We start from the raw sequence: 12,907 nt of genomic DNA, 5'->3' as shown, positions 1-12,907 counted from the left end.
CTCTCCTCTGTTAACAGTTCGCCTGGGTCATAGGGCACCACGTCCCCGGGGATGCGGAGAACTTTTGAAGTTACAAAGCTCTTTCTGCACCAGATTCAGAGCCCGTTTGTTTCAGCAGTTCTGTTTACTCCTGCAGGGATCTGCCCAGATAGGTGGTGCCAGGGACGGGGTGAGTTGTGATACGTGGCCGGAACTAGTTTGGCTGCTAATCTGTGTCTGCAGTCCACAGTTTTCAGAACAGCAAATATTCTATTCTTTTGATCTGACACTGCTACTATTCCGCTTCTAGCACCAGGCAGGTGGCAGTGGGTGAGCTCTCGGCAGGTAGGGAGAGGTCGGCTAGTCTCAGTCCCTAAGGCTTTCGTTATCTGCTTGGTAGTGAGGGCTTAAACCACCATTTTCAGCCTTTTTCTTTAGTCTTTTCTCCGAGTTCTCTGCCATGAGTGTTGGGTTCAGCGTGTTATATGATATCCCTTCAGCCCTGTGGGCCATAAGCGGAGCTCCAGGAGTCCGAGTTCTTCCCTCTCCTGCAGCTGTGGTAGTTCTGGGATGCAGAGAGCTCAGAGCACTGAGCTATGTCTGCGTCCTGTGTCCACGAGGCTCCTTCTCTGCACTTCTCCCTTCCCATCTCCCCCGCTCGTGCGATTCTCCCACTTGTAGGTGAATTCAGTAGTGGGCCTCTTCATCTTGCCTTTCTGCTGTGCAGGGTGTCCTTTGTGGAGTTATTGTTCGATTACTTGTAAAATCCTGGGGAGCTTTACAGAGGCTCACCTCAAGCCGTCATTTTTGTTAGACATGTGTTTTGATCACCAAAACTGCTTTCCATTGATGAGGAAGAGATTCCTACCCTAATCTTATTGGGATGAACAAATAACTAGACAGATGAAATCAACAGTAGTGTATTAGTCTCTATATTCATAGCCTGGAGAAGGAAAACACTGTATACCACACAGGGCCACATAGCAATTCCATTTAGAAACAGAAAAAACAAGCAGATGTTTTGGTGTAGCTCCTGAGGTTGATGAAACCCTTGTTTCCTACAGGAGAATGTACTTAGCTTGTTTGAATCATTCTGTGGGCTAGCAGGGAGCTGAAGGAATAATAGGCACTGTCCCTGATCCCCATGATAAGGAAAGTTGTTTGAATATGGTATTTTATCTGCAGGAACATGATGGGAAGGGTCCAACTTGTGGTTGGACCATCATTCAAGACCCTCTAGGTTTTCCCCAGATGCCAAAACACATATAATAAGGGGCCTTAATTTTTGATCTTATATTGCAAAACGGAATTGGTGGGCCAAAGAATATGTGCACTTAAATTTTTAAAAAATAATCCAAATTGTCCTTGGATAAGGGCTGAAATGTATGCTGCTCCCTATTTTCCCATATCTGTAGCAATGCTAGGTATAGTGAACTTTGTAATTTTTGCTACTTTAGTGAAAAATGGTACAGCAGGTCCCTCTTATTTGTCGTTTCACCTTCCTCAGTTTCAGTTACCTGTGGTCAACTGCAGTTTGGAAATATTAAATGGAAAATTCCAGAAATAAACATGACATAAGTTTTAAATTGTGTGCTGTTCTGAATAGTGTGATGAAATCTCGCATCATTCAGCTCCATCCTGCACTGAATGTGAATCATCCCTTTTTCCAGCATATACATGCTGTATACACTACCTACCCATTAGTCACTTAATAGCTGTCTTGGTTACAGATTGACTGTCATGGAATCTTAGTGCTTGTCTTTAACACTTATTTTACATAATAATGGCCCCAAAGTACAAGAGTGGTGGTGATTCTGGTAATTCAGATACACCAAAAAGAAGCCATAAAGGGCCTCTGTTAAGTGAAAAGGTGAAATTTTGGTATTATCAATGGTTTCAGGCATCCACTGGGGATCTTGGAACTTATCCCTGGCCCTCAGACAAGGGGGGACTACCATATCTTATCATTTTAACTTGCATTTCTTTAAGTAAGACTAATTATTTTTATATGCTTATTTGCATTATATACAGTATACCTCAGAGATATTGCAGGTTCAGTGCCAGACTACCACAAAAACATAAATATTGCTAGAAAGTGAGTCACATGATTTTTGTTTGGTTTCCCAGTGAATATAAAAGTTATATTTACACTATATAATACCCTATGAAGTGTGTAATAGTACTATGTCTTTAAAAATGCACATACCTTGATTTAAAAATGCATTATTGCTAATAAATGCTAACCATTATCTAAGCCTTCAAGAAGATATGAGGGTTTTGCTTCAATGTTGATGGCTATTGACTGATCAGGATGGTGGTTACGGAAGGTTGGGGTGGCTGTGGCAAATTATTGTGTTTTTTTTTCAAATTCTTAAAACTACAATGAAGTTTGCCACATCGATGGACTCTTCTTTTTACAAATGATTTCACTGTAGCATGCAATGTTGTTTGATACCATTTGCCACAGTAGAATTTCTTTAAAAATTGGAGTCAACTCTCTCAAATCCTGCCATTGCTTTATCAACTACATTTATGTAATATTTGACATCTTTTTCTGGCATTTCAATATTCTTCACATCTTCACCAGAAGTGGATTCCAACTCAAGAGTTCCCTTTCTTTGCTCATCCATATGAAGCAATTCTGCAGCCATTACAGTTGTATCATGATATTGTAGCAATTCAGTCACATCTTCTAGCTACACTTCTAATTCTAGTTCTCTTGCTATTTCCACCACATCTGCAGTTACTTCCACCACTGAAGTCTCAAATTCCTCTAATTCATCCACGAAGGCTGGAATCAACTTTTTCCAAACTCTTGTTAATGTTGATATTGTGACCGCTTCCCATGAATCATGCACACTCTTAATGGCAGCTAGAATTGTGAATCCTTTCCAGAATGTTTTCAATTGACTTTGCCCAGATCCATCAGAGGAATCACTATTTATGGCTACTATAGCCTTATGGAATGTATTTCTCAAATAATAAGACTTGAAAGTCAGAATTACTCCTTGATCCATGGCTTACAAAATGGATGTTGTGTTAGCAGGCATGAAAACATTAATCTCATTATACATCGCCATCAGAGCTGTTGGGTCAGCAGGTGTATTGTCAATGAGCAGTGATATTTTGAAAGGAATATCTTTTTCTGAGCATTAGTTCTCAACAGTGGGCTTGTAATATTCAGTTAGCTATTTTTTAAACAGATTTGCTGTTATCCAGCCTTTTGTTTCATTTACGAAGCATAGGCAGAGTTGTTATAGCATAACTCTTAAGGGCCCTAAACTGTTCAGAATGATTAATGAGCATTGGCATTAACTTAAAGTCATCAGCTGCATTAGTCTTTAAGAAGAGTCAGCCTGTCTGTTGAAGCTTTGAACCTGAGCATTGAATTATCCTCTTTAGGCATGAAAGTCCTAGGTGGCATCTTCTTCAATAAATAAGGCTGGGCTGGCGGCCGCCCGCCGGGTCTTATCTCTCCCCTTCTCGGCCGCCATAGTTAAGTAAACAACACCACCAACAAACGGTTCCCCAGCAACGGGAAAAAAAACAACCAGAACCATCGGCACCCGCTCTGGGAGAACTAAGAGGTACAATAGGCAGTTTCTTCCAAGGAGATGTCGATTCCGTTCTCCAACACCCACTACCGAATTCCACAAGGATTTGGGAATCTTCTTGAAGGGCTGACACGTGAGATTCTGAGGGAGCAACCGGACAATATACCAGCTTTTGCAGCAGCATATTTTGAGAATCTTCTAGAGAGAAGAGAGAAAACCAACTTTGATCCAGCAGAATGGGGGAGTAAGGTAGATGACCGCTTCTATAACAACCATGTGTTCAAGGAGCAAGAACCACCTGAGAAAGGAAAGTCTCAGACAGCTACGAAGGAGGAGACACTAGTCACAGCCTTAGAATCTTCTGAAGAAGATAAGGAAAAAGTGGAAAATGCTGCTGTCAAAATCCAAGCAGTCTTCCAGGGACACTTAGCCAGAGAGGAGGTGAAGAAAATGAAAAAAGGTTATCTTCAAGAAGAGATAACACAGGAAAACAACTGAGGAGACTGGTTTTGTCCCCCATCCCAACCCGAAAACATGAAAAAATAATCCAAAGCCATCAACGTTGTTGTGATTGTTGTTGTTTTTTTTTTTTTCCTTAGGGAGATTTGATGTAGTGAAATAACACTTGTTGCTATTGTGAAAATCTGTCATGAGCATTTGTTTAATAAACATGCCATTGGAAAAAATAAATAAATAAATAAATAAATAAGGCTGTTCCATCTACATTGAAAATCTGTTGTTTAGTGTAGACACATTTACTAATTATCTTAGCTAGATCTTCTGGATAACTTGCTGCAAGTTCTACACTAGCACTTGCTGTTTCATCTTGTTCTTTTATGTTATGGAGATGGCTTCTTTCCTTAAACCTCATAAACCAACTTCTGCTAACTTCAAATATTTCTTCTGCAACTTCCTTACCTCTCTCAGCATTAACAAACTTGAAAGAGTTAGAGCCTTGCTCTGAATTAGTCTTTGGTTTAAGGGAATATTGTAGCAGGTTGGATCTTCTATCCAGACCAGTAAAACCTTCTCCATATCAGTAATAAGACTGTTTTGCTTTCTTACCATTTGTGTGTTGACTGGAGTAGCACTTTTCATTTCCTTCAAGAACTTTTGCTTTCCATTTACAACTTGGCTAACTGTTTGGCACAAGAGGCCCAACTTTTGGCCTATCTTGGATTTTGATATATTTTCCTCAATAAGCTTAATCGTTTCCAGCTTTTGATTTAAAGTGAGAGTCATACAACTCTTTCTTTCACTTGAACACTTAGAGGCCATTGTAAGGTTATTAGTTGACCTAATTTCAATAGTGTTTTGTCTCACGGAATAGGGAGGCCTGGAGAGGTAGAGTGATAGGGAAACGGCTGTTTAGTGGAGCAGTCAGAACCCACACAACATTTATGGATTATGTTTGGTGTCATATATGGGTGTGGTTTGTTGAGCCCCAAAACAATTACAATAGTAACATCACTGATTGCAGATCATCATAACAAACATAATGATAATGAGAAAGTTTGAAATATTGCAAGAATCATCAAACTGTGACAATGAGACACAAAGTGAGCAAATCCTGTTGGGAAATGGCACCTATAAATTTACTCAATGCAGGACTGCAGAAACCTTCAATTTGTAGTAAAAATACAGTAACTGTGAAGCACAGTAATGTGTAGTATAATAAAATGAAGTATGCCTGTATATATTTTAATATTATGATGGCGTGTGTTTTAAAAAGTATTGTATAATACAGATACTTTTTATTATCTAAGAAATTAACTTCAACAATCAATTCTTTTTATCAGGAATTATTTGGTTAGAACAGTTATTTCTCAGTTAATGAAGATAGCCTCTCTTTTTAAAGGGTTAACCAAAAATTAAGAGTTATGATTTTTTTGGGGAAAAAGAGATTGTGGCCTAAGGGATCAGCATATAACATAGGTGAACCCAACACTCAAGGCAGAGACCTCGAAAAAAAGACTAAGGGAAGAAGGGTAAAAATGGTGGTTGAAGCCCTCACTGCCAAGCAGAGGATGGAAGGCATAGGCATGGAGATGAGATGCCTTCTCCCTACTCTCCCAGAGATGGACCCACACTCACCTATCTAGTGTTAGAAGTGGAATAGTAGCAGTGTTAGATCAAAATAACAGAATATTTGCGGTTCTGAGAACTGGAGCCCACAGCCACGGACTTGTGGAACAACTATTTCTGGCAAAGGGGAGGGAGCCTTGGGTGTAGGACTGGCTGTGCTGGTGGTCACCGCCATTGCTCACAGATACCTTTCACAACTCACACCACCCCACTCCCCCACCTATATGGGCTGATCCCTACAGGGGTAAACAGAACTGATGAAACACACAGGCTCTGAAATTGGTCCAGGAAAAGATTTGGAATTCAGAAGATCTCCACATCCACTCATGGAGGTGGTGTTTTCAGACCCAGGCAACCTGCTCACAGAGGAGAAGCCCACTTTCTTGAGAATCCTGCATTGTATGAGAAGCTGGAACAGTGCAGAGAAAACATAACACTACAGTGTGAGAGAGAAAAAAAGTCTGCAGACTGAGAGAAAATAAGGCATTTTACCAATACCTACTGGAAAGCAAAAGGAAGACCTCTTCCTACCAACATGTTGCAGAACCCACTCCTGTAGTTGCCTAGGAAGATAAATAATAATTCAGTAATTTCCATAAATAATGAAAGTAATAAGGGAGCTCAGAAAGAAACTGAAAAATTTCCAGAAAATGAACTTAAAGACATGGAAATATGTGACTTAAATGACAGATGATTCAAGATTGCAGTTCTGGAAAGACTCGAGATGCAAGAAAACAGAAATAAGAGGTTTAATGAACTCAGAAACACAATCAAAGGACAAAATGAACATTATACCAAAGATATTGAAATTTTAAAAAAGAACTAAATAGAATTTCTTAGGATTACAAACTCAGTAAAAGAAATGAAGAATGAAATAGCCAGCATAGGTAATAGAGCTGACTAGATGGAGGAAAGAATCAGTGACATCGAAGACAGATATATGTAAATGACACGGATCGAAGAACAGAGAGACTTGAGAGTTAAAAGAAATGAAAGAACTCCACAAGAACTTTCTGAGTCCATCAGAAAGAGCAATATAGAATAATGGACATACCAGAATGAGAAGAAAGGGAGAAGGGAACATAGAATATATTCAAACAAATAGTTGATGAGAATTTCCCAAATCTGTCGAAAGAAGTGGATCTTCAAATTCATGAAGCAAATAGAACACCATATACCTCAATCCCAACTGGGTTTCTGCAAGTCATATTGCAGTGAAGCTGTAAAAAAATTAAAGACAAAGAAGAAATTCTTAAGGAGAGCGAAGGAAAAGAAGATGGTAAACTACAAAGGAAAGTCCATTAGATTATCATAGATATTTCAGCAGAAACTCTACAAAACAGGAAGGAATGGAATCAAATATTTGAACTAGTGAAAGAGAGAAATTATAAACCAAGAATAATATATCCAGCAAATATATCCTTTAGATATGAATGAGGAATAAAGACCTTTCCAGACATAAAGAAGCTGAAGGAATTTTTTAACACAAGACCTGTACTACAAGAAATACTGAAGGAGGCTATTCGACCTGACACAAAAGAGCAAAAGAATAAAACTCTATGAGTAGTACTATGAACAGACAGACAGAAACAGAAAATGGCAACCTCTACACCAAATAAGACACTATACACTTAAACATAACATATGGGGTAAAGGGGAAAAACACTTAAAAAAATAGAAGAAAAAGACAACTTGGTACTCAGTGCAGAAATCAACTCACAGCATAAATAGGGATAATTTGTGACAACAAAAACATAAAAGGGGAGAGAAGAAATGTTTGAACTGGCACAAAGGAATGGGGAAAGTAAGCATGCTGAAGAAAATGGAATACCCCAAACATGAAACTTTCTTAACATAAACTGAATTGTAACCACTCAAAAAAATTTGGAAATGAAATCTATAACATAATAAAAGAAGAAACAGAGAGAATAATCATAGAATACCACCACACTGAAATAATAGACAGCCACAAGAAGGCAAAGAAACAGTGCGACAGTCCCAACAGAAAAACAAAGATAGAATTACAGGAAATCCTCATAAATCAATCATCACCCTAAATGTAAATGGACAGAATTCACCAAAAAAAAGTCACACAGTGGCAGATTGGATCAAAAACCTGTATCCAACCATAAGCTGCCACCAAGAGAAACATCTCAGCAACAAGGACAAATATAAACTCAAAGTAAAAGAACAGATATTGACACTCCAAGCAAATAGCATCCAGAAAAAAGAGGTGTAGCCTTACTGATATCAGATGAAACAGACTTAGGGATAAAAAAGGTAACAAGAGAGAAAGAATGACATTTCATAATGAGAAAGGGAATTACACAACAAGAAAACATAACAGCCATCAATATTTCTGCCCCCAATCAGGGAGCACCAAAATATACAAAGCAACTGCTAACAGAATTAAAGGGAGAAATTGACCAAAACACAATTATAGAAGAAGACATAACTACATCATTGAAAGCTATGGATAGATCATCCAAACAGAAAATAAATAAATATGATCCCTCAATGACACATTAAATGAAATGGACATAATTGACTTTTATAGAGCACTTCATCTTAGAACATCAGACTATACAATCTTTTCTAGTGTACATGGAACATTCTCAAGGATAGACCATATATTGGGACATAAAAATGCCTCAGCAAATTTAAGAAGATTGAAATCATACCAAGGATAATCTCTGATCATAAGGCTTTGAAGTTGGATACGAACTTCAAACCAAAAGCAAAAATATGTGATTAAAAAACATAATTTTAATGAATGACTGGGTCAAAGAAGAAATAAAAGGAGAGATCAAAAGGTACAAAGAAACAAACGAGAATGAAAATGAATGCTACCAAAATTTTTGGGATGCAGCGAAAGCAGTTTTAAAAGGCAAATTTGTATCATTACAGGCCTATCTCAAGAAACAAAAAAAATCCCATATAAACAACCTCATATTACACCTTGAAGAACTAGAAAAAGAGGAACAAATGAAACCTAAGGTCAGCAGAAAAAAGGAAATAATAAAAGTCAGATCGGAACTCAATGAAATAGAGAACAAAAAGACAATAGAAAAAATCAATGTGACAAAGAGCTGGTTCTTTGAAAAGTTTACAAAATTGACAACCCTTGGCTAAACTCACTAAGATAAAAAGAGAAAAGACACTAATAAACAAAACTAGAAATGAAAGAGCGGCGGTAATCACAGATGGCACAGAAATACAAAGGATCCTCCAAGAATGCCATGAAGGCAATATGCCACCAAATTTAATAACCTAGAGAAATGGACAAGTTCTTAGAAACATATAGCCTTCCTAGGCTGAATTAGGAAGAATTGGAAAATCTAAATGGACCAATCACCAGTAAGGAAATTGAACCAGTCATTCAAAACCTTCCCAAAAGCAAAAGTCCCAGACCACATGGCTTCACTAGTGAATTCTACCTAATATTCAAAGAGGATCTAACATCTATCCTACTCAAACACTTCCAAAAAATCGAAGAAGAGACAATACTCCTTAACTCATTTTATGAGACCAACATTACTCATATACCAAAACCTGGTAAAGATAATACAAAAAAGAAAACTGCAGAACAATATCTCTGATGAATACACATGCAAAATTCCAAAAGACAATTCTAGCATTAAAAGATTGTACATCACAAAGGGGAGAGGGAAAATGGCGGCTGTGGTGAGCCTCTGTAGAGCTCCCCTGAAATTTACAACGAATCGGACAACAATAACTCCACAAAGGACTCCCTGCACAGCAGACATGCAACACGAAGAGGCCCACTACTGAATTCACCTCCAGGTGGGTGAATCGCACAAGCAGGGGAGGAGGGAGAAGAGAAGTGCGGAGACGGAGCCGCGTGGGCGCAGGACACAGACCTATCCCAGTGCTCTGAGCTCGCTGCTCCCGGAACTACTACAGCTGCTGGAGAGGGAAGAACTCGGACTGCAAGGGCTCCGCTTAAGGCCCAAGGGCTGAGGGGGCAACATATAACACGGCTGAACCCAACACTCACAGGAGACACCTTGGAGAAAAAACTGAGGGAAGAAGGCTGAAAACGATGGTTTAAGCCCTCTCTGCCGAGCAGAGAACGGAAGCCTTAGGCACGGAGACTAGCCACCCCCTCCCTACCCTCCCAGAGCTCGCCACGCCCCCACCTGCCCTGAGCTAGAAGCCATAAAGTAGCAGTGTCAGATCAAAGGACAGAATATTTGCTGCTCTGAGAACTGTGGACCACAGACACAGATTTGCAGCGCAACTAGTTCCGGCAAAGGGGAGGGAGCTGTGGAAGCAGGACTGGCTGTAGTGGTGGTCGCCATCATTCCTCTGGGCCAACTGTCACAACTCATTCCGCCCCTGGCCCCACTTATCTGGGCGGATCCCTCCAGGGGTAAACAGAACTGGTGAAACACTGGGGCTCTGAATCTGGTGCAGAAAGAGCTTTGGAACTTCAAAAGGTCTTCGCATACCTATCAACCTGTTGCAGAAGCCACTCCTGTAGATGTCTAGAAAGAGAAATAGTAAATCAGTGATTGCCATGAATAACCAAGGCAACAAGATAGCTCAGAAAGAAAGTGAACAGTCTCCAGAAAAGGAACTTAGAGATATGGAAATATGTGATTTAAATGACAGAGAATTCAGGATTGCAATTCTGAAAAAACTGAACGAGATGCAAGAAAACACAGAAAGGCAGTTTAATGGACACTGAAAAACAATCAAAGAACACCATGAGCATTTTACGAAAGAGATCGAAATTTTAAAAAACAACCAAAGAGAATTTCTGGAGATAAAGAACTCAATAGAAGAAATTAAGAATGAAATAACCAGCTTAGGTAGTAGAATTGACCAGATGGAGGAAAAAATCAGTGACATCGAAGATAGGAACCTGGAATTTACACAGATGGAAGAAGAAAGAGACTTGAGACTTAAAAGAAATGAAAGAACTCTACAAGAACTTTCTGACTCCATCAGAAAGAGCAATATAAGAATAATCGGCATACCAGAAGGAGAAGAAAGAGAGAAGGGAACAGAGAATATATTCAAACAAATCGTTGATGAGAACTTCCCAAACTAGTGGACAAAACTGGATCCTGGAATCCAAGAAGCAAATAGAACACCTAATTACCTCAATCCGAGCAGGCCTTCACCAAGGCACATTGTATTGAAGCTGTCTAAAATCAATGACAAAGAAAGAATCCTCAAGGCAGCCAGGGAAAAGAAGACGGTAAGTTACAAAGAAAAGCCCATTAGATTATTATTAGATTTTTCAGCAGAAACTCTACAAGCTAGGAGGGAATGGAACCAAATATTCAAACTATTGAAAGAGAGAAATTATGAGCCAAGAATAATATATCCAGCAAAGATCTCCTTTAGATATGAAAGAGCAATAAAGACCTTTCCAGACATCCAGAAGCTGAAGGAATTTTCTAATACATGACCTGCACTACAAGAAATACTACAAGAGGCTATTCGACCACCATCAACAGGGACAACTGTGGCAACCAAAACATAAAAAAGGGTAGAGTAAAGGCCTGAACTGGAATATGGGAATAGAGAAAGTAAGCGTGTTGAAGAAACTGGAATACTCTAAATATCAAACTTTGTTTTACATAAACTTAAAGATAACCACTCAAAAAACATGCAGAACTGAAATACATACTGTAATAAAAGAAGAAACAGAGAGAAACATCATAGAATACCACCACACAGAAATAATAGACAACAACAAAAAGGCAAGGAAACAATGGAGACACAGCCTTACCAGAAAACTAAAGATAGAATGACAAGAAATCCTCACATATCAATAATCACCCTAAATGTAAATGGACTGCACTCACCAATAAAGAGACACAGAGTAGCAGATTGGATCAAAAAACTAAACCCAACCATATGCAGTCTCCAAAAAATACATCTCAGCTACAAGGACAAGCATAGACTCAAAGTGAAAGGGTGGAAATTGACACTCCAAGCAAATGGTACCCAGAGAAAATCAGGTGTAGCCATAATGATTTCTGATGAAACAGACTTCAGGGTGAAAAAGATAACAAGAGACAAAGATGGACATTTCATAATGGTAAAGCGGACTATACAACAAGAAGACATGACAGTCATCAATATTTATGCCCCCAATCAGGGAGCACCGAAATATACCAACCAACTACTAATAGAACTAAAGGGAGAAAATAACCAAAACACAATTATACTAGGGGACCAAAATACATCATTGACAGCTATGGATAGATCATCCAAATAGAAAATAAATAACAAAATAGCAGCCCTAAATGACACCTTAGACGAAATGGACATAAGTGACATTTATAGAGCACTTCATCCTTAAACATCAGACTATACATACTTTTACAGTGTACATGGAACATTCTGTAGGATAGACCATATATTGGGACATAAAATCAGCCTCAGCAAATTTAAGAAGATTGAAATCATACCAAGCATATTCTCTGATCACAACGCTTTGAAACTGGATATCAACTGCAAAAAGAAAGCAGGGAAAAACAGAAATACATGGAGATTAAACAACATACTTTTAAAGAACGACGGGGCCAAGAAGAAATTAGAGGAGAGTTCAAAAGATACATAGAACAAAGGCTATAAAAAAAATGGCGGCGTGAGGTGAGCCTCTGTAACGCTCCCCTGGAATTTACAACGAATCGGACAACAATAACTCCACAAAGAACTCCTTGCACAGCAGACAGGCAAGACGAAGAGGCCGACTACTGAATTCACCTCCAGGTGGGTGAATCGCGCGAGCGGGGCAGGAGGGAGAGGAGAAGTGCGGAGACGGAGCCGCGTGGGCGCAGGACACAGACCTAGCTCAGTGCTCGGAGCCCTCTGCTCCCGGAACTACCGCCGCTGCGGGAGAGGGAAGGACTCGGACTGCGAGGGCTCCGCTCAAGGCCCGCAGGGCTGAGGGCGCAGCATACAAAACCGCTGAACCCAACGCTCGCTCACGGCAGACCTCGGAGCAAAGACTGAGGGAAGAGTGCTGAAATCGGTGGTTTAAGCCCTCACTGCCAAGCGGAGAACGGAAGCCCTAGGCACGGAGACTAGCCGCCCCCTCCCTACCCTCCCAGAGCTCGCCCCGCCCCCACCTGCCCGGTGCTAGAAGCGATAAAGTAGCAGTGTCGGATCAAAGGACAGAATATTTGCTGCTCTGAGAACTGTGGACCGCAGACACAGATTCGCAGCTCAACTAGTTCCGGCAAAGGGGAGGGAGCTGTGGAAGCAGGACTGGCTGTGGTGGTGGTCGCCGCCATTGCTCTGGGCCA

General features: G+C 39.9%; 2 protein-coding genes across 3 annotated transcripts in view; one reads left to right on the top strand and one right to left on the bottom strand.

The window, feature by feature from the left end:
- Positions 1 to 12,907, bottom strand: part of HDX (highly divergent homeobox) — a 217,687-nt gene that overhangs the window by 99,345 nt on the left and 105,435 nt on the right. The window lies entirely within an intron of this gene.
- On the top strand, positions 3,477 to 4,080 carry LOC308494858 (sperm surface protein Sp17-like). The gene has a single exon (XM_081042824.1). The coding sequence runs from the start codon at positions 3,594 to 3,596 to the stop codon at positions 4,029 to 4,031; it is 438 nt and encodes a 145-aa protein (XP_080898950.1). The 5' UTR covers positions 3,477 to 3,593; the 3' UTR covers positions 4,032 to 4,080.

This window comes from Rhinolophus hipposideros (genome assembly GCF_964194185.1).
Source record: "Rhinolophus hipposideros genome assembly, chromosome: X".
NCBI classification, from domain to species: Eukaryota; Metazoa; Chordata; class Mammalia; order Chiroptera; family Rhinolophidae; genus Rhinolophus; species Rhinolophus hipposideros.
Note: the sequence above shows the minus strand (reverse complement) of the source record. Positions and strands in the feature narration are given on the sequence as shown.